This window comes from Lipophrys pholis (assembly GCF_963383615.2).
Source record: "Lipophrys pholis genome assembly, chromosome: 1".
NCBI lineage: Eukaryota > Metazoa > Chordata > Actinopteri > Blenniiformes > Blenniidae > Lipophrys > Lipophrys pholis.
Window position 1 is genome coordinate 47,311,778 of NC_137635.1, and position 27,498 is coordinate 47,339,275.

Genomic DNA, 27,498 nt, shown 5'->3' on the forward strand with positions numbered 1-27,498 from the left:
GGTCACACAGCTTTTTGATAATTTTTAGAAACGTTCCTCGAATGATACCTGCTGAACTTGTTTCATTGAAACTTTAGGGTCAAAACCGAGTGCTTAACAATTTGAATGTGGCTCAGAGAAAGTGAAGGAGAGTTTATGTTCGCTTTGCTCGAATCAGACTCTAATATTATACAGGAGTGTAACAACTCATAACGTATTAATTTTGGCCATTCTGAATGTAATTTCTCTAATAAAATAATAATTTGCCTTTAATGTAATAAAGTAGTAAAAGATTTCTCACAACCATGAATGAGAAGAGTGCTGGAGAGTTTTTATCAATGAATGAATATGACTATCCCACACACTAAAACTAAAGGTTGTATTACAGAGAAATGCAGCCCTATTTATATATCATTACAAAATTGGCTAGAGTTATTACATTTTTTTTTAATGCTACTTGAATCAATTATTACATATAGAATGTTATTATAGTAATAGATCAAATATTTGTTTCCACGACTTGCAAGTTATTACCTCATAGGCTTTATTAATATTGTATAACATAAATGGAAGATATGTTATTGGCAGGTATTATGTTATTGGCCAATATTACATTATTTATTGTTACAAATACATCTGAAAGAACTGGAATATAATGAAACGGGTGTTTTTCCTCAAAATTCTATAATTTTTTGGGGGTTTATATTTTAGATGTTTTATTTAGCCACAGGCAGTAATGACCACTAAAATGAAATGAAATGAAAAAAAATAATGTAAAAATTACTACTATTTAATTATAATCACATTCTTAAGATACATGGGTACGATTGTTTGGCTTATCTTTGTAGTGCTAATAGTAAAAAAAAAAGTGAATAATTATACCAGTAAAGTATACTGCACAGAAAAACAGAAAAAGCATGTGCATTTCACCGGCTGAAATGCTTCTGTGGGCGCATCTCGCACAGACAAGAACATCTGTCATGAAGCTGGTGGTGTTGCCAAACTCCACCAGCCAAAACTTCCAAACAATAAGCCCCGTTCCCCACGTTGCTGTTCTGTACGTGCACACAATGTGAATCCCTGTGACAGAGACCGAGCCGCACTCACCATCGGTCCCACGTCTCCGTTCTCTCCCTTCTCACCAGGAGGGCCCGGCAAGCCCTGCGAAAAAAAAAGAGGCAAGTATTCTTCAGAACGGAGGAAGTTCATGTGAGGCAGAGACAAAACTGCACGTCGGAGAAATCCACCGACGGGAGCATAAATAAGTTTTTTGGCTGCTCGTGAAAACACACTTTCAGGTGATGTGTTCTGAATAGCGGGCTTTATGATGCAATGTGATGGAGAGTGCATTAATACAAGCAGAACCTCTTGAGTGTAAACACACAATTAGTCAAAAAGGACACCTATTGTAATTAAAGGGTATGGGAGGCTTGGGTATAATCAGCCTGAGTAAATTGCAGGGTGGAAACTCCATCCATCTACGTCCAATGGTAAAGTGGAAACAAAGGGGACGGTGCAGGTGGTGTGTATTATGCAGGTTCGGGATTCGGTCGTGCTCGACTAGAGAACAGCTTGAAAAGTTGCATCTTTAACAAAACAAAAATGAAGTTTTTACCTGCCGGTGTCGCTAATTGTGTCCCTGTCTTATTTCAGCTATGAGGTGTTGTGCTTGATTAAATATGAAACGAAGCATGCATTATCCAGTGGTGGGTTGAAAACAGCAGCAGCGATGATGAGTGACTGTAAAACACAAATGACGCAGCGTATCGATCACTGCAGTCACATATGTGTAGTTTCAGCCCTTTTGCTTGATTTACTGTACCTCTGCATGACAAACACGGCTAATTTATAACAGGTTGTGAGGGGGGCTTTATTCACACTAACACCAGTGTTGAGGAAATACATTAAACATCAACTCATTAATTGTTTGGAAATAATAGCTTCTTGATCAGCATTGGGCTGCTTGGGTTTGTTTCTAAAATATGAGCCACAGGAAGAGGAGGGGGCATGGTGCGTTTAATTCACATTCATGTGAAAGGAAATCTATGAATTTTTCCCACACCGGCCTTGAACTCTAAGAACACTCAGATCTGATATTTACTCCCTTCCACACCCCCACCTTAACCTCCTAATCTGAAGAATTCAGCCGGAGCTCCAGCGCTCCTCAGCAAATACAGCTTGGCCGTGATGGAAGGCTTTCAGACTGCGGACATTCATTCCCTATAGTCAAAAATCGTTAATGCTACAGATAATTGCATTGAAGAGCTGAGCTCGCAGCGGCTGCTGCCATCTATTGAAGGGCAGCTTAGCCAAACATAATTAAAAGAGTGGAGATGAAGTGCATTATGCCCAATTAAAAGGCAATTGCACTTAATAACAATGTTATCTGGCCCTATTGACCAGTGGGGCTTCGCTCTAATTTCATCCTCTGTGAGTCCTTGGATAAATGACTGAGATATTTTCAAGAGCCCAGTTTCTTCATTCAATGAAATCTAAAGCCAGTTTTCTCAACTTCAGCTCATTTGCTTAAATGACGCAGAGGACCACCCTTTCTCCTCGTCCGTCACTCTTTTGCAGATTTGAGGACAGGAGAGGTAAATAAAGTAAAGCGGAGCTCTAACGGGAAGATTACATTCATTCATTTGTCAGACACGGTCTTTACAGCCAACATGTAATAAAAAATATATCTTGAGAAGGCTGTAATGACCTGACACTAGTGGCTCTGGGCAAGTAATGTAAAGTCAGATAGATGCATCCATCTATTCTTCCTCTTTATTCTTACGAGTGAAGATGAGGGCAACCTTTGACCCTGTACAGGTCACAAGGCCATCACAGGACAGACACACATGCAAGTTAGTCACTAATTAAGCTAAAAAAGCTAAATTTGGACTGCGTACGTAGAGAAAACCCATGCACGCACAGAAAGAACATGCAAACCCAACATTACTTGGCAGTGAAATTGTGCAGCTCCAGATGAATGTATTATAATAATAGATTCATCTCACCTTATTTGCCATACGACATGGCTCATATCAGACTAAATGAAGTGGGGGATTAAAAAAACTCCTGAGTGGATTTAATAAGGAGAGGTGCTGAGTGTTGATAACCTACTTTTCTGCAATTAGAAGGATATGCTATTGCTTCTCGGAATATGTTTAAAGTCTCATTCTAATACTCTGTACTGTGCATGATTTTAAAAAGAATCAGTGAGTTTAAGAAATACATAAATAACCATCCGTCAATGTGTGTCGAGTTGAAAGATAAAACTAGATGAGGATTTGACCTGTGATATGATAAACTGTGTGTTTCTCTTCGCAGAACAGGACATTTGTGAGGTCATGGGGTTTGACGCCCAATAAAGCAAATTAGGTCACCCTCTCCGTCCGTCCTTTTTAAAAAACCCACAGTGACGCCTTCCCTGCAGTTCAGTGTTGCTCCCCACTCACTCTACATCATCTAGGAAATAAATAGTGTGTGCAGAGTGTAATTTGTTTAATATGAAGCCCATTTGCAAAAGATAAATGGATTTATACTGTATATTGATTAAAATAGTTGATCAAATGAGGGCCGAGCTGTAGCAGCTGGTCTCCTGTTTGGTCTTGAGAGCACTGCAGGGGAGTGGTTTACTGCATGATAATGAAGTAGTCAGAGCGGAAAAACCAACACTGGTCCCCCCTCCACCATTAACGCCACGGCATAATGCCAAATGCAAAATGTTAGCAATGGTGATGGATTTTTCGCACTGTCTACACTGAGGAAAGTCCTTGAGGGGGGAAAAAAAGTATTATTTGCCCAGGAGCAATACAAAGTGCTATTAGGAGTCAAGGCTGCATAAATAAATTATTCTTTGTTTTGATGTAATGTAAATGATGCAAGGAGAGATGAAATGTTGTCGGTTTAAGGGGCACAGAGGACGTCATTTTGCTCTGTAAGGTTCTGACAGAAGGAAAGTAATGTGCATAGCTACAAGCTGATGTTCAACGTGATTTGGTTTCAATGTGTTTCCAGACGGAGAATCGACACGGGCGCGTGTTCACCTGCAGTCCGATGGGTCCTGGAAGACCTGGAAATCCCCTCGGGCCTTCATCTCCCTTCTGGCCAAACATCCCCTGCTGTCCTCTGGGTCCAGACTCTCCGTCGCTGCCCTGTGGGATGTCAAGGCACATAAAGTCCTTCACTCTGATCACCAGTCAATGGAGTTCATCCTCCTCAAGGTTGCTCAGAATATCAAAGTTCACATGATAAAAGGTGGATGGATGGACACATTCAAACACAGCTTTGAGTGTACAATCACAGTCCTGAGGTCGTTTCATGGCAATTGTTGCACTTCCATCAGTGCTGCACACTGACTTGCTTGTAAGGGGGCTCAAGGCTTTACAAAACCCTGCTTCCCAGACAGGCCAACGCACTCTCCGTGCACTTATAGGCAGACATTTACACTCACAGGCTTTTCAGAGTGGAGAATCTAACTCCGCCGTGAGGCCTGTCTGATCATTCAGAGGAAAATGCACTGGATACATTGAAACGAAAATGAAACAAGGGTGACACGTGGCAGCAGTACGCCGGGATACCTGGGGAAGCAGCAACGTCCGGACTAAAGCTATTCAACAGGGGAGTGAGGATACAGTAGACTATTGCCACCCGCTCATGGTAAACAGTGTGTGTGTGTGAAAGATGCTGACTTCATCTGTGAAGCCAGAGGTGCACGGTGCTGCTGAGGAGACCACGGGGAGAGAGCGAAGTGCTGACAGACTGGGAGAGTTTTCAGTTCAAAAGCATGTCAGCACTTGAAAGTGCTTGAGGAGCTCTCGCTGAGCCCTGGGACTTGTAGCCTGCCTCCGGCGCTGGGACTGAATGCAGAGCAGTTTAGCAGAAGATGTTAGGTGATTACAGGCCGGCGCGAGCGCGACTTTGAGGCGTAAGAGTCAGAGGCGAGTAAAGTGTATGGAGCCTTGAGGCAACATCAAAAGCAGACGTGTGCTTGGATGTAGAGCACTTGAACGTCATGTGTAAAATGTTTAGCTTAATTTAGTCAGCGTACTTCTTATGATCGGTGAAATGATCCACCACTGGGGGACGCTATTATTTGAGGGATGGTGAGCCACGCAGCCCATTTATTTTACCAATATTAGCATCGTTACCTCTCAAAGGTAACGATCATCAGGTTCAACTTGGGTCTTTGCTGAGGAGTATCACCTCGCTCCTCGCGCCGCTCCTCACGTCTCTCATATCGGTCCAAAGGCCTCCCTCTTAAACTGTTTAAAAAGGTTTTAGAAAATGCAGGTGCATCTGAAAAAAACCTACATTGGAAACCGGGTTTATGGATTTAATTATCTTAGACTCTGAAGTTTTTGAAATAGAAGTCCAAAATTGTAAGATATATTCTAATAATTGCACATTAGGAGTGTTTTTCTTGTAAATAGCAAACATTATTCCAAAAGACTGAAAGAAGCATTCGCGCTAATGTTCCAATTGTAAAACTGCTCCGTTGGTGTTTCACTCCCCATTCATCAGTGGATAATTACTTGCACTAAAATTTGTTGGCTGTGAATAGTTTTAAGGCTCCATGGTAATTATATATGGATCTATTTAACATCTGAAGTGTGGCAGGTGTAATTGAATAAGATATGATTTAGCACAAAATTGTACTTTTGGTAGTGAAAGTTGTTTCAAGCTGCGGGAGCCGCACACATTTAGTTTTTAAGTCATTTGAAACGCAGCTTCACAAACTGTTCAGGAAATACATCTAAGTCACAGTTTCTGTTTGCTTCACATTATGCAAAAATTTTACTTTTGCACCATAAATGTGACATTTCAAAGATTGCAGTTTTAAACATCCAGGAAAAGGTGAATTTGCCTTGTTTCAGTCATAGTGCTTGATCTTAGTTGCATTGAAAATGAGACATAATTCGATTGTTCTCGTGACGAAAAAAAAAAATATCTACATTTATTTTGTCATGGATTGAGAGGTGAAGTAGCAGCACGGGCGAAAAGTGATGGCACCATTAAGGTCTGCAGTAACAGAGAAGAAAGGGGGGCAATGTTGAAGTGGCACAGCACGAGTCGGGACTCATTCATGAAGACATGAATACACATGAGCAGACTGACTCACCAGGACAAACAACTGTTAAATAATTTGTTATTCAGCTTGGGCGCGCTACCTGCTCACGGCAATCCGTCTCACCAGGTCCATTCCAGCCCCCACAGAGCCCTGCAGATGCTGAATCTTTGCTAGAATGGTTGTTAAGGCCTGATAATTTACACCAATGAGCTGCGAGCTGCCCTCTGGCCATCAGCTATTGTAGAAACAGGACTTTCCCTGTTGTGTTAATGAGATGGATGAGAAGAGGATGCTCTGCAGCATACAATGCAGCTTTTTTGGCTCTTTTTGGTGCCATATGAGGTGATACACAAACATGACTGGCAGGCATATCATTGTTGGATGTGTGTAATGAAAAGAAAAAAAAGACAAACTAGAAATATAGGGTCACAAGTTTAATCCCAAGTAGAAAAACAAATGCCAGATTTGAAATTGCAGTCTGATTGATAACTGGGTATTTAAGATTGTATCCTAACGGCCATGTTGTTAACTGATGACAAAAGCCCTGATATTAACACCATGCCTCAAGTGAAAGCTGAGAATAAAAAGGAATTTGTTTTGTGATTTTAAAATGAACAGGGACTGAAGCCAAATGCTTTTGGACTGCAGAGCCGACTAGAAAAAAAAAAAAAAAGGAACACTGCTTAGTGCACAAAGTGTCTGTGACCTGGATGGACTGGCACTTAATTTCTGTCCATCTGTGGAATTAAACATTGTTTATTTATTGCAATCTGCCTTGTTGTAATGGAGGACTCCAACCGAGCACGATTAAGAGCCAATTGTCCAAGATTTCCAATCTATCTGAACGCGCCGATAGCCCATTGAAATAATTATCACACCATCGGTGAAGAGTGGTTAAGTAGGATAAAAATCTTTTTAATCCTCTGGATTGTAGTATATATTTCATCTGTTATTACCAAGAAGCCAACCTGAGACTGACAGGACAGAGGCGAGGGAGAGGAGGGCGGCTTACTAAAACTTTTAGAAGCATCAAATATGTTGAAAACAAGGAACGTTGAAAAATTCATGATCTAAAAAATAAAACAATGTCTGGCATGAAATATTGGTGTGCATGGGTTGGCTGGTGGGTCGCTGTTGTTTTCACGACATCCTCTGCATGTAAATGGGAAAACGCCAACTTAGCCCTTGTTTACGTGATGTTTCGAGTGAAACCGCATCGTTTTGGGAGTTTTCGTTTCAGAAAAGTTTTGCGTTTACCCTGCAATGCTTTGAAAACAACGTCCATTTCCAAAGAAACGGCAGCAACACCGAAAACAATGTAGTTTTCATGTTGGGCCACTAGTGAGCGCTGTTGTTTGTTTTTATAATCAATCAACACACACGCGAGAACAAGAAGCTATAAACATTCTCAATGGGAGAACATGGACATTCGTATGGACAGACGACCAAGTTGGATTGCTATTACGAAACGTTGCAGGTTCGTTCTCCCATCTGCCCTTTGTCCACATGTTGAATTGTCCTTGAGTGAGACACTGAACCCCATTTGCTCCCAATCAATGGATTGAGTGGCTTGCATGGCAGCCGCCTCCATTGGTGTGTGAGTGTGGTGGTAATTGGGTGAATGTAATTAACGGCGTCAAGCTCTTTGGGGACTGCTCTAGCAGTGGCAAAGCGCAATATAAGTGAAATCTATTTACCATTTACCAGTACGGGTGACTCTCCATTAGAAAACTACCAAGTCCCAGGAGAATATGGACAGAGAGTCATGCCACTCTGCCATTGATGTTATTGTCCATGTACTGGGACATGTGCAGAAGAACTATTTACTACGACTGTGGCGTACATGCGCGGTAGCAATCTGTCCTCGTCTACATGCCTGATTGTGTCCAGAGAGTTGCGTTTTCAGTGATTCTAACCTACATTGTCGTGTAAACCGACACACATAGCACACAGAGATTTACTTTTTTGCTTGAAACCCCTGTCGTCTAAATGGGTCATTTAGTGTGCATGTTGATATTGTAAAGTGGGATGGATGTTGAAGTGATATAACAAGGGGGAAGTGATACTCACAGCCGGACCAGGAGCTCCAACCACACCTTGGAGACCACTTGAACCTGGTGGACCCTAAAAACAGAAGGAACAATGTTGAACGTTGGATGAACAGTGACAGTAACTGTGAGGACCAACATGAACATCGTCACCATGACAACAACTGGCAAGAAAAGTTCAATAAATATGATTACAATGATTAAATCTATTTTGTGGGTAAACATACTTGCCTTTGAATTGATATTTTATATTGATGGATAATACTTTGAAATGATCTGCTTTGAGTGCAACTTTCTCCGAAAAGCAAATATACACAGAGGAATAACAAACTCACGAGTTCACCCTTGTCTCCTTTGCTTCCCTTCTGTCCAGGTCCGCCAACTTCTCCCTGCAGAGTAAAACACACACACAGCAGAGTTCACATCTCTCCTTCCAATCTTAAGAAGCTCTTCCTCTGCCATGTTTAGTCAGAGTCCAATATCTTAAAGTGTCACCTTTACTGTGATTGGGCAGTAAATATTTCTCTAGAGATTTTTAATTTGATTGGCCCACGAAGACCTTGGGCGAGTGTTTGCAATTAATTGATTGGCTCCCTGTCTAACCCCATTGGCACTGTGATTGACGAAAAGGTGTGAGCGGAGACGTGACGGGGGACTGAAGAGGTAGGATGTTTGACGGGAATGAAAATGCTGATATGTGGTTCTGTGTATCAGCTGTGTGGATGTGAGATTTGATTTCTTGGCTGGAGGGTAAACAGGGTGTTCAGACAATCGACTGCTTCAGGAAGTGTGTTTCTTTACCCTCTGCAATATTGAAATGCTTGCAGAGCATTAACTTCGTTCACAATGTGCCAATACAAGCTTGACACTGAGCAAAATAAGTGGTTTTTGAAAAGTATACAGCCAAATGTGTGATTGACATTGGCTCTTTGTTACTTGTATCCTGATTTGTGGGAAAAGTGGGTATAGAAGATGAATTTATGGTACATTTACTGTATGCGTGCTTGTTGTAGTAGTGACAGTCTGAATCTCAAACATCTAATATGCAGTAAATCAAAAAAGTTAAAAAAAGTGATGCAACATTTCATCTAATCATATTTTGAGAGCATCAAAAGGTGTCTTTATTATGTTTTTATATGACGGGCATTAGATGGTCAGATTTCATTTGCAAGGAGCTGATGACTTCAATGTTGAAGGTCATCTTTGTTTGGAGACATCTCGGTCTACTTTTCGGCAGGAGCTATATTTAGCTCTCATTGGTGGAAATTTGCAAAGAAAATCAAAAAAAGAAAATAATGACTCTACCTTGTCACCGTCCTCTCCAGGGGGACCCTGTGGACCAGCTGGACCAGGAAGACCAACAGGACCTTGAATACCATCGCGACCAGCAGGACCCATGGGACCTTTCTCTCCCTGTGAAAAATCATATTCATTACAAAATCACGCATTGAAAATACAAAAAAAAAGAGCATTTAAGATAGAGAAGGAAAACTCACAGGAGCTCCCTTTTCTCCGGCGGGGCCTGGTGGTCCCTGCGGGCCGTTACGTCCTGTCAGACCGATGGGCCCTCCGGGGCCGGCGGCTCCTCTCTCTCCAGGAGAACCCTGTCAGCAAAGGGCCAAATGGCATCATGTGGGTGATGTGCCAGCTCACTACTGTAATAAAACAGCTGAAAGTCCCGGAAAGTGACTTGAAGTTTGCCCAATAAGAATCATCTCGTGATAAACAACAGTTTTTACACAATTTTTATGAGCTGTTACTGCTAGTCTGGAAATCACGATCATCAAAATTTTGAGTTCAGTAAATAAAAACTTTTTTCCACTGTGAAACATGGACTTTGTGAGGTAACGATTTCTAGATACTGCCAATAATGTAATAATAGCCAATAACATGAAAGACGTGACCATTTTAGATGTTATAAAGGCAAAAACAACAGTTACTTTGATTTGATTCAGAATTTGTCAGTGACACCCTCACGGCCGGTCAAGTTGAGATAAAGATGTCACTTATGGAAGAAATAGATTTTGATGCTCACATAACTGTGTTTCTATCTCCACGCAGACACTTGAGTTTAACAATATGTTACTTTTGGGATAATGATGTTATAAATTGCAGAATAATTGAAATAGCCTTCCACTGATTGGTGTGCAGAGATAACCGTGTAGATACGAGCCGCTTTTTTTCCCAGAAGTGAAGTTACTGAGCGATAAACCAGTGACCCTGCCGAAAGCCTCAAAGCATCGGAAAGGATGAGAGGTGCCGTGAGAAACGAACTCTTATCTGACTAATAGGACTGAGCTGCTCTCCTGTGCCAAGGCTTCATGGAAAGCGTCTTCTTTCTGATCCACATCGTGTTGTCTTATCGCCCCTTCTCTTCACTGCTCCCGGGAGTGTTCTCCTCGCAGCGTGGGAGGTCAAAGTCACAAAAACTGCGACTCCGTAATTGAGTTGACTGGCATTCTTTTCTTGCAGGCTTGCTTTAAACTCAGCTTTTCCACTTAACCATCTAATGTCAATCCGTAAACAAAGTCTCACCAACAGTAATGAATCATTGCCTTATCAACCTACCCACCAAGACATACACAAACACACAGCATTGCAGTGACATCCTATTCATACACTGCATCCTCTACTCTATTGACACAACCTTACGAATCACAACTGAGTACCTGACCATCAAATTACACAATAAAATACCATCTTAACCATTAAATACAAGGAGATTGGCATTGGCCCTGGCACTTTGGACTCTGACTCAAACTAAGTTTTGAGCCGGTGGTCAGTGGTCAGAGTGAAATTACGCTGAAAAAGAGGTTATAGAAGAATAAGGCCATGCACACACACACGCACACACACGCACGCACGCACACACACATACACACGCACGCAGTCTCTCAGACTCAAAACACTTCACATTCCTTCTCTCTTTTCCCTCGTTCTCCTTTCAACCAATTTCTGCTCCAACTCCAGTGATTCCTCCAACTAGAACTCAAACCTGCCAATCAATCAAAACATGCAAACACGTAAACTTTGTGACTCGTCGCATTCATCTTTTTTTATTTCTGCACCATTCTTTCTCGCTCTGCCTCGTTCAGACACGAGTAACCTGCTAAAAAGACGAAGGGAAAGGGAAAGCACCACACACACACACACACACACACACACACACACACACACACACACACACACACACACACACACACACACACACACACACACACACACACACACACACACACACACACACACACACACACACACACACACACACACACACACACACACACACACACACACACACACACACACACACACACACACACACACACACACACACACACACACACACACACACACACACACACACACACACACACACACACACACACACACACACACACACACACACACACACACACAGAACTTACAGGCTTTCCCACAGCACAACAGCAGCTCAATCTCTGGCAGGAAATCGATGCAGGGAAATATCAGATCTCTTGTGTGCGTGGGCATCGCACACCAACCACTTTCTCAAGGAGTTTTTCAAACACGACCAAAACAGTCAGTCACATGTTTTAAGCCAATGGCTCACTCAAGCCAATTCAAGAAAACTATCTCATTCGGAAATGGTCTCACTTATTCAGGACCTCCGCCCCCCCCCCCCCCCCCCCCCTTTTCTCACTTTCATCATCTTTTTCATCCGTGCTCTGCATATCCGCTGTCATCTAATCTGGTGTTGCTCTGTCGCTGGTGAGCATGGGGGCAATTATCGGGAGCCTGCGTTTAACGCTTGAACAAAATGTCAGACAGTTCAAAGCTGCCTGTCACTCTGCTTTCTGTACAGAATCACCGCCGGAGCTCCTGAGGCTTTTCATTGCATATATTGCAAACTGAAGGGCTCAGAAGAAAAAAAAGAAAAGAGTGTCACACTTATTCATGAATAACCCCGCGATTCATGTTCTTTTTCAGGGTCACAAACTGTGTAGGCGCATCACACCAGGCAACGTATAACTGCAGCTTCAGTATGCGAGTAAACTTCTATTCAAAGTGGAATAAGAAGTTAAGATGTAAATTCTGATTGAACTGCATGTGATTATCATCTGAGTAAAAGGAAGAAATAAAAAGTTCCACACTTTGTGCGACGACCGTAAATGCGGGAGGGTAACGGCTCTGACCAATCGAATTGCAAGGAGTTATCGTTTAATCGCTTCAACGCAATGTGCAAAAACACTATGAATCAAGCAGCATATTGCTTTTATCAAACTGTGACACAGTTGTAAGCTTCCTATCGTAAGTGCCTTAATATTAATCTTCATAAACATAAACATTTTATCTCCAGCTGGGGAATATATAAAGCAGATAAAAACTGTAATACGAGGGCTAATTCCCAGAAACATCAATCTTCCGGTTTGATAAATATTCAAATGTTTCAGTGAAGGATTTTAACATTGATTATCTATCATCATCTCAAAATAAGACATTTTAAACTATTACATTGATTTCAGCCATACCACCCTCCTGCACGTGCTGCTCAATGGCCTGAGAGTGAAGCTGTGCACAGCATGAGCGTCTCCAGCCTCCAAAAACTCAAGTTACTTTCCACCGCTATCTGTGTGGCCAGAGAGAAAGGGGGGTAACCATAGTAACAGGCTACTTACGATGGGACCGGGGGGACCCTGCGGCCCTTCGCCTCCCTTCAAGCCAGCTGGACCCTGAAAGCAGAGGACAAGAGCGGGTTAGAGTCCGCTCACTGCAAGGCTGCCACTCAGTGGCATTCAAACAGTAATCACAAGCCGTCAGATAGATGCTCAGATGTTAATGAGTGTGCGTGAGTGTGTGTATGTACTTATCAATAAGCATGCATAGTTGGAGAGCATGGTAACCACAGGTTAACTTGCAACTTGGGCAAAACGTAAAGATATAAGCAGAGTCTAAGTCTCTGATTATTTGCGATGTTATGGTAAATAATAACATCTGTACTCTTTATGTTTAGTCTCAAGACAAAATTGTAGCCATACCTGCCATCCAGAGGTTTTTTCTTTTTTAAAAAAAATAAATCCATTTTAATGTGCTGCATGTTGTCGGCATATCTCTCTTGTGAGATTTATCCTTCTATCTCAATAGAGCGGAATTCATAGAAATTTTAATTAAAGTCACTATAAAATGAATCATTATGATTGAAACTGTATCACAGTGATCGATCAGGATCTTTTTGTTTCAAGAGGAGGTCCAAAATAAATCAATACACAAATTTTTATTTTGAGATTAGTGTCATGACAAATGGGACGTTTGGATTTAATCTATTGGAATGACCATTTCTTCCAGAAAAAATTGATCTGTGGCCTTGTTTTAAAGGATTTTCTTTATTTCCTTGTAAAACACTGTGAATTGCCTTGTGTCTGAATGGCACTATATAAATAAATGTGCTTTGTTGTGCTTGTTTGTAAAGATAAATAGACACATAAAACCCCAAACTAGTAGGGAGAAGAAAACAGTGCTTATTAGCCTGCTGTTGAGGGAGAAATTATGACATTCAGTGCAGGGTCATGTTTGGAAATGTAAATTTTGTCCAAATTGCAAACAAATATTGATTGTTTGAAAAGCAATAGTCAAAACTATTCACTTAATCACCAATGCAAAGTGGTAGAACTTAATCTGTAGGCATCTGTGCATTACTTGAGTAAAATGCTTAAATGAGCTTCAAAGAAAATAAAAAGTAGAAGCCATAAGTTGAGGTATAGTACAGCTTGTCTTTGGAGCTTTCGTCAACTATTTGAGATCCTGGTCCTTGAATGGCAGTGGCTGTGTTGAATCACAGCGCCGGGAGGCAGAAACTGCATATGGAAAACATAGCTCACCAGAGGCAGTAAAGACTTTCATTATAATAACTAATTTACAGGCTCCAACAAAGCCAGAGGGTACAGAGGCTGCCAAACAAGCTCTCCACCTTCCACATTTCACCGTGGTGCATTAGAAGACTGGAAAGATCTTTCCTTACTGGACACACCGAACATTATTTATTGGCTCATATATCACCACTGCACTTTTCTTTAAGACTGAGATGGGATGAAGTGTGTGTGTGTGTATGTGAATGTGTGTGTTTGTGAGAGAATCTCCCTCAGACGATCACAAACGGTGTGCCTGCATTCTCTCAGTAAACAAAATTAAATGAGCCATTTTTGGTGTCACAACAGGTGCACATGCTCATGTATGTCAGTGTGTTACCGAACAGCACTGCAAGAGAGCGTGTGTAATTGGAAGTGTGTGTGTGTGTGTGTGTGTGTGTGTGTGTGTCTCCTGCCGTTATAACAGGAAAAGCCATCCCCGCTGCACACATGAGACAAACATAATGGTCGTAATAAGTCTGGGTAGTGCTGTCGTGCGCTCTCTTAATGGTCAGCCTTGAAATGAGCTCCAGCCACAGTTTCCCCGAGCTGATCCTCAGTCAGCCGCTAACAGCCAGCTGCTCTCTCCTTGAACTTTTTCAAATTCATACCCACGCCTTTTGAGAATTAATTGCAGTTAGTCAGCAGGCGAGGGTGCGTGCGAGGTAGTCACAAAGTTGCGGATGTGAATCGAAATCACGGGGCTGTCTTTTTCTTTTTTTGGGGGGGGGGGGGGGGGGGAGTGGAAACAGAATGAATATCCCATAAAGGAGAGGATCTTCTCCTCTAAATCAATTAACTCTAAAATCCTGGCTGCAGCTGATCCGGTTAATATTTCACTAATTTGAAGGTTTTGCCAAATCCTTTTTAATTTGCAACAACTTGCAACCTGTTTCTAAACTGCTGATTTAAAATGATGATAAACTACATCAATGTTGTATCTGGCTCAGTGCTTACTGTTACTTCTCTGCGAGCCAGTTCTGCCTCGCCCGCTTGTGTCCACTGCCAAGGCTCACATTTGGTTTAACAGCAGGTTGTTAGTGCTGTAATTGGGGTTTGGAGCTAAATTCAGCTGGGCGCATGCTCAGTATGTGGGATGACACACTTTAGCGTGCACATGTGGGAGTGTTTGCACAAGTGTGTGTGTGTGTGTGTGTGTGTGTGTGTGTGTGTGTGTGTGGTCAGTGTGTTACCATGGCCCCTGGAAGACCTCTTGCCCCTTGGAAGCCCCTCAGCCCCGCTGGTCCGGACTTTCCGGATGGACCTGAAGGACCTGGATCCCCCTGTGCAGGAGACAAAATAACCTGGTTAACCGACACCGGGCCATCGGCAGCGAGTCGCTTAACACACTAAAGCTTTATTTGAAAACAAAGTGTGACAGTGAGAGTCAAAACAAAGTGAAATCTGTTGGATAAGAGAGGAAATTATAGTTCACTGTGTGGCCACAATGGGAAGTGATTAAGAAATACAAAAAACAAGTACATCTACTTATAATTAACAAGCTGCTATACAAAGAAAAACTTTAAAAGTGTGTTTTGTTTCGGCCGCGTATCATTTATCTGACGTATTAGCAAAGACCGAGCTCGACTGAAACGCTCCCCGAGATCCACGAGGAGAATAAATTAAAAGGTTTCAAATGAACTGATGCACACTCACCTTTCCGCCTTCCTTCCCAGCTGCTCCGGGTAGACCTTGCTCACCGGGTGGTCCTGGTGAGCCGGGGTGTCCTCGCTCTCCGCCTGGTCCTGTTTCTCCTGTCGGGCCCTGGAAAATCAAACCGGGTGTTGTTAAGACATTGTTGCTTAAAACTGTTCAAATTGTTGCATGGCTCTTATTGATTCCTCAATAAGAGCCGCAGAGGTCGTGTAAAGTAAAAGAGGTAAAGTCCGTCCACAACAGTGTATTTTGTAGTAACATACCTGCGGTCCGACCACTCCTCCAGGTCCGGGGGGTCCCGTCTTTCCTTGGAAGCCCTGAGGAGGTGAAACAGATGGAATGTTGACTCTAAAAAACACAGTTATCCATCATGCTCTTTCCTGCTCTGGAGACAGTTTCCACTCTTTATGTACTTCTTCTGCACAAGAGTTCAGATGCACATGGACAATGTGATTTATATGGAGTGTAGAGTTGTTGGATGCTGCTTTTATGTTTTATGCCAGCCCTTCATATGTTTTTTGTGGATCTTTTTCTCATGATTCCTTGTGTTTCTGCTCCCTCTGTCTTATTGATGTCAGGTTGAGTCTGGTTAATGTCCTTTATTCTTGTCTGTCAGGTCTGTGTGGCCTTGTTATGTTGCTTTTATTGTGGATTTGATTATCGTCACTTTTTCAAAATGTTTTGGGTCAATTTTTGTTTCTGCACATCCATGTTGTGGCTCATGTCTTTCTTTGTTTTGTTCATGTCTGTGCAGTTTTTTTCCCTTTTCTGTGATCTCCCACCTCTCCTGTTTACCCAATTGTGGTCACCTGTGTGTCATTACCCTATGTGTGTATAGAAATCCTCCACTGTTTAGTGTCAACATGTCACAACCACAGTGGCACAAGTTTTAAAAAGTAGAAGTGACAATTTAATTGACTTAAGTGGAAGTAATGCAGTACAGCTTCTGAGATGTTTGTCGCTGGGAAAACACCCACTTAATCATTTGCAATGATGCACATCATGATTCAGCTTGTATCATTCACATCACTTTTATTTATGTCCCTACCAGTGGCTGGCTGGATGTTAAGTACAGCAATGTGAATTTCTTTAAATCAGTGCTAAAGCTACTTTCACTGTTATAACTTTAGGTTTTACTCCGTTTTCTTTGAGTTGCAGCATGGTCTTCTCTTATTGTATGAATATTAGATGACAGACTTACAGATGTGATGACTCGGAGAACTTTGCAACTGTGTTTGTCCTACTTATGTCAAATCATCCTCATAGAGGTTAAAACAAGGACTTTAAGGTTGTTAGAAGCATAAAGTATAGCATGTCAAAGTAGAAAGCCATGAAAATACCTGAAAACCTACTTAAACCTACTTTGGCAGGGAGATATTTGTACTTCAGTACATCCACCTGTCTCGATGTACTCCTGTACTCAACGTCCAACTCACCGTCTCTCCCCTCTGTCCGGGATGACCGGGCAGCCCGTCTTTCCCTGGCGGGCCCTGACAAGGGAACAGGTGAACAGTTCATGAGGATCGAGACGTCAGCCGTGTATTAATATTTGAAAAGTCGATGTGATAAAATGTCAGCCTGCTTGGGAATGGTGCCGGCTCACAGACAGCTTGACAGCAGCTACTTACATTGGGTCCTTTGGGTCCGGGGAAACCGACAGGTCCCTGCGGTCCTTGAGGTCCCTTAAATGAAAAAAAAAACAAAAAAACCAAGAGCAATGAGTGGAGAGGCCAGAGGATAAGAAACACAACAAGACATGCACCTGGTACATACAGTAATTAGATTTTGGCTCCTCAAATTCAGCCTGTAGGGGTTTTTGCAATGTAAATAAGATATTGTTGATTGGAATAAACCTCGTTTCTGACGGGTATCCGATTTGGACAGGGCGGGTTTAAATTACACAATGCCTCCAGTGTGTTGCTGCTGTCGCTAACTGCTCAAAAACAGGAGGTAGTGATCAAACACAATGCAACACTCACGCGCTCTCCTGGTGGGCCGGGAGGTCCGTCATTGCCTGAGGTGCCCTGAGGAAAAACGAGGAGAAGCACAGAGAAGTGATGTGAGCTTTGTTTTAACTGTCAAACTGTGAAATTTGGATGAAAGTTATGCAGTGCACTCATATTGAAATTACACAGTGAGCCAATAAACATATATAAAGTACATATGTTCTTTTCCCACACAATCCAGAAGTAAACATCTAGTTTTGGATTAACTTTAAACATGCAAATGACTATGACTCTATTGATTTTGTGTGTGACAAATAGCATTTAACTATCATTGCCAGAGATGATGGATGTATATTCTGTGGATAAACATTTTGCATAAAACTACAAATAAATGTAAGGATTCTGCAAAAATGATCATGAAAAAGGGATGTCACCTTTGCACCAGGTTTTCCAGTTGGTCCTCGAGCACCGCGCCCCCCTCGGGGACCCTATGTATCAGGAAATATATAAACAACCCAGTATTCACAAGTTAGAGGAGTTGCAATTTGTTCACTTTCAGGAAACAAAACAATAAAAAAAAAAATCACAAAACAAGGAAAGTAATTTCATAAAGGGCAGGTAATCAATGTCAAGAGTTATCCCAGCCCACCTAAAAATCCCACGCGCCTCTTCAAAAGACAAAACAAAACCCCCAGACACAAACAAACAAAAGATGAGATTTTCATTTTAAGCACAATAAATCATTGAAGTGGAGGGCTCGGCCGGAGTTGGCAGACAGATGAATAGCCTACCGTTGGGCCACGTTGCCCTCTCGGGCCAGATTTGCCAGCAATTCCCTGGAAAGAAAAACAAAAGCTTTGATTTAGGACAGACTCACACCTTGCAGCCAAAGTAGGTCCTTTTTTTTTTTTTTTTTTTAAAAACCTCTTTGTGAAAATTTGAGCTTATGATATCAAAAACAATTCAACATCACACGGTTCCTGTGGGAGTTTGAGTCAGCCATGAAATAGAAGCATCTGACCATCTTTGGACAAAAGCAAAGTGATTACACACCGGTTGCTTGACGTCGGCCTGTCAGAGGCCACAGACAAGCTAACCATGATCATTCTGCAACCTTCACTGCCATTCCCAACAGGACCTCTCGACAATGACAGTCATTCAATGAATGGCGAGTTCAGTTCTCCATCAGGAGTAAACTCTTTCGGGGGGAGATCCTTTCGACATGAAAAGATAGTTTTCGGAGTTTTGGCGCTGATGATCAGATGTCTAAAAAAGAAGCAAATCCCTAAAGCCAGCTAACAAAATCTTGTAAAAGGTCTTCCAGGAAGAGCGGCGGCTGTTTCAGCAGCAGACAAACGGCAGCGATTTCGGAGTGAGAGGTTCAACGATCTCTTCTGCTTCATTGCACTCGCGTGTCCACTTCTGTTGTGTGATTCACCCACAAACGGGCTCTGAAAGCACTGATATTCACATATATCAGCAGCCGCACTTTTGATCAAACTGAATTCATAAACTTTGGTATATTTTTGACAATGAGGGATTCCAATGAGGTTCAACGTTAACATGCACTGACCACGATGCATTTTAATAGTCATACAACCTATATGCATTTCCTTTTTAAAGGTATCAGCTGCTGATTGTAAATGTCTTGAACAGAAAAGATGGTCCATCCATCCATCTTCTATAGCGTTTCACTGGACAGGTCACTCAGTCCATCACAGGGCAAACACACAGACAAACACAACTACACACACACACATTCACACCTCGGGGCAATTTTGCATCACCAATTAATAGGGATGGAAATTTATGAGATTTTTAAGATTCCGATTCCATTTTCGATTCAGTTCTGCATCAATTTTCATTTGGAAATGAAACCTGCAGTATTAACAGCAGATGGTTGAGTTTCACTGTCGAAAACGCGACATTTATTCAAAGCTTTCAATGCTGTGCATGCAAAATGTTTCTGCAAAATGTTTCTGCATATTGGTCGTATTTCCTCCCTATGATGGACTATCCACTCTGCAAGTTGCCCCGTTGTCATCCTTGTTATCCTACGCGATGTGTGTGATGACGCCCACTGGTATCGATAAGGGAATTGTTTGGCAATCAGGCAAACGGTTCCGAAGAATTGAAACGCTGGGAACCGGTTCCTCAACAGAAACTGAAGTACCTGGAGAACCTTGCCCTCCCCTACAACACACACACAGGGAGAACGTGCAAACTCCACACAGAATGGCCCGGCCAGTATTTGAAGCCGTGACCCTCCTGCTGTGTGGTGAGAGCGTTAACCACTGCACCCAGAAGAGATGGTATAGAATATAAATCCTCACTCTGGCTCCTTTCTCGCCGTTGGCTCCTGGGAATCCATTGAAGCCATTGGAGCCCTGCAAGGTAGAAACAGAAAGAATATGAGCACGAATAACAGCAGGAGAGACAGACAGAACAAACGTATAAAAAAAAATATGTAAGAAAAGTGTGGGCATCAGCAGGGAGGACCAGACTCTCTGTCCACTAAGAGCCTCATTAAAAAGAGAAAGAAAGAATTCATTTTACTTTAATGACCAAGAGTAATTCAAAGAGAAACTGTCAGATACTGAAAAGAGTGCCTGCTGGCTGGCTGATTGTTATCGTACGTCTTTTATAAATTGTGGCTAATATAGCTAATTAAGCACCTTTTTTTAATGTCTATAATGGAGTCGAGGGGAAAGTAACTCAGGGCCTTTCTGACAGTGTGTTGTCCACGTTTAGATTTGTGAGGACGCCAAAGAGGAAGGAAAAAAAAAAAAAAAAAAAGGCGGTGCGAGCAAATAAAGACAAAGAAAGGGGAAACAGCAGATCCCCTTTGATACCCATCAGCAATTTAGTTATTGGGATTTTGCAGGCTGTGCTGTCTGATAGCAGTGACGGTGCCAGTCAAACAAATACGAGGAGGGCATCGCTGTTGGATGAATAACGTGAGTATCGGGCAGCTTAACTGACAGACCGTCACTTTCTCCACAATTAGGCGGCATAAATCAAGTTCAAGTCAAAAATTTCTTCAATACCAAGGTCATGGCACGTCTTGGTGTTTTTGGGAAGTTTTCTGATACATTGCACATCCATTGTGCTCATTACTTCTCACATGCATATGTAAATGAGGAATAATGCTGTGCTGTACGGGCAAGGGCACCACAACAAGGCGGCGTGGGAAGAATTGCAAAAGGTAAACAGCCCCAACACTGTGGAGGCAGCAGGAAATGGAGATCTATGAAGGGCAATTTGGTTTTTTTTTCACAGGGGTGCAGTTATGGTAAGCTGAAAGGAGAGCTGGTACTGAACATGCCTGGCTCGCGCCTCAGAGATAAGACAGTCCAGTGAAGATACCACAAATGGCATCCAGAATTAACGGTGTGGGAAAGCTGTTAACAGAGAGTGATTGGGTGCAGCAGCCAAAAACACAGCCAGTGGAGGGTATTGGCGCACACGCTGATGGAGGGGGATAAAGGTTGCTGATGGGCCGAGAACACGACCCCCGCTCCTCCGCCTGAGGACAGGGTGACATTTAAAAACATTGATGGTGCTCTGCAGAATAAACACACACGCTTTTGGTTTTAATCCACAAAGCAAACAGCACCTGAGCTCTTTCAGTCCATCGTGAAGAAATGAAAGTCTAAAAAAAGATGAAATTAGTTGGCCTACAAAACCATCCAAATACTTACATACAGCTGTGTACCTTATTCTTAAATTAGGTTTTCACAGTTTTTGGAAGTTTTGGAGATGACCGACTTTGCACTAACTGAGAGATTTTTCATGTCATGCATGAACGCAAGTCAGGATGTGTTCACTGCAATACAAGAGCAGTTTTTAAGGCGTTACGGAGATCGTCTTCTGGCTGCTCCTCCCCGGGGTCACCACGGTAGATCGTGATCTGCATCTTAGACTGGCAGAACTTCTTAAGTTGGATGACGGTCTGACGCAACCCTCGGGGGGAATTTGGTGTTCGAACCCCGACATTTAAGTCACAATATTGTTGCCTTTTTGGCAGGAGGTTTATAAAATTATGCAGAGGATATTTATGACAGACGTTTCAGTTGGGTATGTTTCTCTTGTGTCTCGGAGCTCTGCCACCTGATCACCTCCCCTCTAAGGATGAATATCTATTTCACATACATAGTGTGGCCAGTAGGAAGGCCATTACAAGGAAGTGGATGAAACTACAAAAACCAACAGTGAATGGGTGGATTGATATTGTTTATGATGTTTTTAAGATGGAAAGAATCACATTTGCCATAAGACTGCAACAAGATGAGCTCTTGAAAATATAGTAAAGCTGGCTCAGGTATGTTAAACCAATGTGGCCATCTTTTGTATAATGTTAAATGGCCAGGTTTACTTCATTTTATTTTATGTTTTCTTTTTAAATATCACAAAGGAACCCCCATGTCTCCCTATTCCAAGGAGTATAGACATTTCATTGTAAGGTTCTATTAAAAGAGTGTAATATAATATTGTGGAAGGACCAATTAGTTATCTCTGTATTTTTTATACATTTGGATCTAATGGGGAGAGTCAACTGTAATGTACAGAATGGATGTCAAAGGCAAAATGTTAAGTTGATAATTATGACCATATAAAATAGCAATAACAAAAGTTGGAAAAACAAAAAAGAAAGTCGATCATCTATAAACCAGGAGTGTCAAATACAGGTCACATACGGTCCAATTTCACCTGGTGTGGGCCAGAATGGTAAAATAGTGTCATAATAAGCTTTAAATTTAAATATGAATTTTTTTTTGTTTTGTTGTGGTGTAGAGCATACATGATGAAAATGTCAATATTGTCACAAAAAACTAATTATTACAGAAAGCTATTTAATCTCAACATAAAGCCAATTTTAATGAAACCTTCTGGTGCAAAATACAGTGAAATGCCCCAAGAATGTCTTGCATAGCTGTTTCATTATGCATGTTGTTACACCTTGCCGCCATAGCTTTGAGGCTATTTCTAGTTTGCTGTTTTTCAATGCAGCATCACAGATATCTCAGCTCTGGTAGTGCTGCATTCTGTCCACTACCCTGAAGAAATTTGTTTTAAAACAAATCAATCTTTTCATTATAATTGCCTTGGTGGTTTGCCGGCTGGATTAGAGCCTCTTGTCGGTTTTGGCCCACGGGCCTTATGTTTGACACCCCTGATCTAGGCTGAAGCCAAAAACAATTAAAAGAAAAGCGGATCCTTGACACTCAGGAGATCGCATAGATACAATAAAAACTGTGTTTTTGAGAATTTTGCGATGAGTTTTTAATCACTCTGTGTCATTCAGGTCGATTCACACAGATCTAAACTATTATTCTAATCATAACCAAAGTGAAATATGCAGAAATTGTCAGAAAACCACAGAATACAAAATGTTAGAACTATTAAAAGTATGAGCAAATCAATGATCTAAGATTCCTTGTAGCCCAGATTTTAACGCATCGCTTCTGAATCCCTTCCACTTCCTTTAATTTATTCTCGTCCCTTAATAATTTGTGGGGCACCCACAGCTCAGATTGTGCTGACATTAACAGAAGGAGCAGGAGGCTTGCCGATCCCCGCGCTGTAAGCCCGGGTGTATGTGACCCATCATATCAGTGCCAAGGTGTCAGTGCTGACAGCAGCAGAGAGGAAGCAGCCACAGCAGCAAATCTGGATAGTCGCTGCAACAGTGCAAGGAATGCCAGACTGCCAGATAAAGTCTAAGGAAGAGAGACAGCTGATGACGGCAGCAGGTGACCGTGCCAGCGATGCTTGTTTTAGGAGTCATGGAGAGGGCTCGGATGATGTCTGCTCGGGTTTGTGTTTGCGGGTGTTGGGAGTCCAGTCAGCAGATCAGCAGATTTTTAAAAAAGACACGTGGGAGCAGGTTTAGATTTGTGTGTGTCTGTGGACAATACGGGAGTGGATGTAAGGTTATAAAATCACAATAAAAATCACTGTGCGTTATATAGCAACATGTACAAGCCTGGGAGGCTTTCTCTCAGGTGTGTGACGACTTCAACACAAGCCGGTGGAGGTTTTTTGTTCTTTGGCTTTGTTTTCCTTTTAAGGATTGGGATCTAGTTCGCTTTGTTTTCTCTGTTTAGAACTCATATTATGGTATATATAACTGATCCACCAGCGCTGGAGCCAGTGCCAGCTAACTGTGGGCGAGGGCAGGATGCACACTGGGCAGGTCACCAGCCCATCACAGGGCAAATACGCACACTCACGTTCACACCTAGAGGCAACTCAAGGTCACCAATTAGCCTCAAATGCATGTTGGGGATGTGGGAGGTAATTGGATTACCTGAAGGAAACCCAGACACACATGGGGAGGCATCAATATATGCTTCTGGTTACTTCAATGAACATAAAACAAGCATAAAGTGTAATGGGATGTGTGACCACAGAGAAAGAAATCCTTCAACACACCATATTATTAAGGGCTGAACTGCCTGTGACCAACACATTAACCTCAGTTAACTCTAATTCTTGACCTCACAGTGGACAGGGGGGATTCAACTATTAAAACAAATCTATTATTATTATTATTATTATTATTATTATTCACCTTCGGTCCTTGTCTTCCAGGGTATCCAGGCAATCCAGGAACTCCAAGTTTTCCCTAAAAAACAAAACAAAACAAAACAAAGATGATCATTGTGCCACTGGAGACCTTGTTGGAGACAGCAGTAAAGTTCACACAAGTTAAACTCATAACCATAAAGTTGAATCACTTTAATGCCACGGGTAGGAAAATGACCTCATCTCTAAAGAGGTGTTACTGTACATGTGGATCCACTGCGGTTCCTTTCAGATGCTGCACACTTATCAAGAATTACGCAGGACTCTGTTTAACTGCTCCTTGTGGTTTCACCTTCTGCTAAGGTCAAGTGGAATATTTATATATGATCGGAGTAATGCCATTTACAGCAATTCCAACACCATTATGAGTTTATTACAGGGCACATAAATACATTTAAAACACAAAGTTTGATTGTAAAATTTTAACATCCACCAAATTGGAGGCTACGTCAGTTCACGGGAGGACCAGTGTCCTTCTGTACGTCCTCCATGGAAACCACGTGCTCCGTCAGTAGATAAAAAAACAAACTTAACCAACAACAAAACCATTGTTCTCCAGGCATTTATATGCAGTGAAGATGAGGAGCAGACAAAAAATATGGCGTGTTTTACTTTCGTGAGAAGTTTCAAACCATTGTTTTGGGTGCAGGGCCGGAGGCGCGTTGACGATTGCGTCATTTCATGCTGCATTTCTATCGGCTAGTCAGCAGTGGCCTCATTGAAATGTTAAAAGATCATCTCAGGCTATCTGAGGTTGTAATAGCTTGTGATAACCGTTGTCTGATAATCTCACAGCATTGTCTTTAATCTGAAACATTTTAAAACTTTCTGAGTAATTGCATTAATACAAAATATATGCTGCATGATGATGCATGCAAAATGTAAAATATATTTGTAATATTCAGGAGAACATGTAGCACGAAGATCTTCCATAGGCAGAAAACTATAATAGGGAGCTGATGAATTATTCTTTATCTTCAAAGAATTCTCCTTCACCTTGAATTTGAACTGGGAAGACGTTGCTGTAACCTTTTACTACTAATTTGTCGAAGCATAAATACTGCAGCGTGGAGAAGCAGGATACCCTACGACAAGATCAAAGCTCCATGGAAAAATGTTGGCAACATGGACCAATTAAACTGGGATGGTCTTACAGATGATGGGGGTGTGGAGAGAATCTACAGAATCAAACGTGGAGCAAAACCAAGAAAGTGTCTTCAGACAGACTTATTTATTAACGAATGCGATTAGTCAAATATTTTGTTTTAAGTGTTTGTACTGACTTACTATCCCATTTAATAGGCATACAGTATACAACACCATATGATATTGATTATATACCTTCTCTCCAGCTGATCCTAATGGTCCTGATTCTCCGCTGGGGCCTGACTTGCCCTTAGGACCCTCGGGACCGTCCTCCCCTCTGGGTCCGAGGACTCCACCTTCACCCTGCAAGCAGAGAGAACCGACCAATACTTTTATTTCAGTCTTTGCAAATACAAAGCCAAATTTCCTCATTAGAATGATGCTTCACCTTGTCACCCTTCAGGCCCATGTCACCCTTGAAACCAGGAAATCCATCTTCTCCCTGCAGATGAAAGACAAAATGTTGTTGAATCAATTTTAATGAAATATTTTGTTTCTTAATAAAGGTTAATTCTTGCATCTAGTGGACATTCAAATGAAACATTCAGTTTGTTACAAAGAAGATACATAAAAAAAAAAAAAAACAACTAAGAATACATGGAGTATTAAGTTCCATTAACTATCCCCTATCCCCAACCACAACAGCAGAAAGCTGCCACCTCTGAGTCTGGTTCGGCAGGTTTCTTCCTGTTAACAGGGCGTTTTTCCTTTTCGCATGTCGCTTATGCTTGCTCATGTGTAATTATTATTATAACAAACTATAGTTTCTTCTCTGCATCAGCTAAGTTCTTATGTTTATCTGTATGTTTTATCTAATTATACTCTTTCAACACAGGGAACCTTGAATCTTGAATCAATAACAATCGGTCAAGGTATGCCCACAAAACAGAAGCGCCTACACTTGAGATAATAAAGCTGGCATCATTGAAATACAAGCAAAGCAGTTACATTTAATTTTCCTCTATTTCATAATGTCTGATTTACTCTCACAGAGTTGTCAGGATAACTAGTCTGGTACCAAGCCCAGGTCTAATGTGCGCAGTTGTAAAGTTATTTCCCGTTGTCTGCTTTTTTCCTGTGCTGGTTTGCTGCCACCTGCTGGTCACAATTGAGAATGCAGTTTTAATGATATAACCTGTTTTCTCTTCATAAAACACACAGATTCCAGTCTCCTCCCTAAAATGAAACCAGAACTGAAATATAACAGTAACTTTCTATCTTTTATTTAACTTAAAAACATCAACGCACAAAAGTTTTCATCAGTGTTCTGACTACCAAAAACATTTCTAAAGAAGTTTAACTTCCTGACTACAGAGTGGAAAACCAAGACAAAACTTGCAACAGGATAAATTCCACCAATGCAAACCAAGAAAACAAAAGGCAATAGATCTATGTTGAGTGAAAATTGCTCCACAAAGCGGCCTCATTCTGGTTTAATGTTCCACACTCCATTACAGCTCAGTGGCACAAGGATTTAACTGCCAGCCTGATGGGCCTTTAAGAGTTTTTCCATTCGCAGGATTAAAAGGAAGCCTCATTTGAGAAGGAATTACAACTCTGATGGCTCCGTTTTTTTCGAGGAATGTCATCTGTCAGCCACGTTGAATGAAGAGAGGATGACGGAGAGATGTTTACCTTTTCTCCTCTGTCACCTTTAAGGCCTCTGATTCCCTCAGCACCCTGTAAAGACAAGAAATGTCAGGGCAACCGGAGCTTTCTGATAGCAGATTGCTACTGCATGGGAGGAGGCCAGGACTTACTTTGACACCACGGGGTCCAGGGTAACCGATGGATCCCATTGGACCAGGATGACCCTTAAAAATGAGAGAAAAAGCTTTAGAAACAGGGACAATGGTGACATTTTGGGGACATTGTGATACCTAACACATAGATGGGAGAATGCCCTAAAGGCACAGGGATATGGTGTCAACTGCAAAGAATAGCCCCTGAGAACTAATAGGCTACAATGCTAACAACACTAAATTGGTCAAATTCAACAACATAATTTTCATCTGTTGACGAATTCATGGCCACTGTCTCAGAAATGTCTCTATCATGTCAATACAGTTGACAAAGTGTAGATTACTGTGGGGTATTTTTCTTCTTCTTCTTTTTCCCCTGGTATAAATAAATGATGTATTAAATCCCACTCTTCTGACAGGCTATGCCAGGGGTGTCAAACACATTTT

The 27,498-nt window shown here is 41.8% G+C and overlaps 1 protein-coding gene across 1 annotated transcript in view; it reads right to left on the reverse strand.

The window, feature by feature from the left end:
* Nucleotides 1-27,498, reverse strand: part of LOC308113007 (collagen alpha-1(XI) chain-like) — an 84,634-nt gene that overhangs the window by 16,427 nt on the left and 40,709 nt on the right. Inside the window, exons 27-47 of the mRNA XM_080468882.1 lie at nucleotides 27,070-27,123; nucleotides 26,945-26,989; nucleotides 25,698-25,751; nucleotides 25,505-25,612; nucleotides 24,150-24,203; nucleotides 19,909-19,962; nucleotides 18,367-18,411; nucleotides 18,010-18,063; nucleotides 17,609-17,653; nucleotides 17,258-17,311; nucleotides 17,066-17,119; nucleotides 15,893-15,946; nucleotides 15,630-15,737; nucleotides 15,167-15,256; nucleotides 12,747-12,800; nucleotides 9,585-9,692; nucleotides 9,394-9,501; nucleotides 8,424-8,477; nucleotides 8,111-8,164; nucleotides 4,017-4,124; nucleotides 1,087-1,140 (exon numbers count right to left, since the gene is read on the reverse strand). Of these exons, the coding sequence (XP_080325008.1) occupies nucleotides 1,087-1,140; nucleotides 4,017-4,124; nucleotides 8,111-8,164; nucleotides 8,424-8,477; nucleotides 9,394-9,501; nucleotides 9,585-9,692; nucleotides 12,747-12,800; nucleotides 15,167-15,256; nucleotides 15,630-15,737; nucleotides 15,893-15,946; nucleotides 17,066-17,119; nucleotides 17,258-17,311; nucleotides 17,609-17,653; nucleotides 18,010-18,063; nucleotides 18,367-18,411; nucleotides 19,909-19,962; nucleotides 24,150-24,203; nucleotides 25,505-25,612; nucleotides 25,698-25,751; nucleotides 26,945-26,989; nucleotides 27,070-27,123 (1,413 nt within the window). The remainder of the gene's footprint in view (nucleotides 1-1,086; nucleotides 1,141-4,016; nucleotides 4,125-8,110; nucleotides 8,165-8,423; nucleotides 8,478-9,393; nucleotides 9,502-9,584; nucleotides 9,693-12,746; nucleotides 12,801-15,166; nucleotides 15,257-15,629; nucleotides 15,738-15,892; nucleotides 15,947-17,065; nucleotides 17,120-17,257; nucleotides 17,312-17,608; nucleotides 17,654-18,009; nucleotides 18,064-18,366; nucleotides 18,412-19,908; nucleotides 19,963-24,149; nucleotides 24,204-25,504; nucleotides 25,613-25,697; nucleotides 25,752-26,944; nucleotides 26,990-27,069; nucleotides 27,124-27,498) is intronic.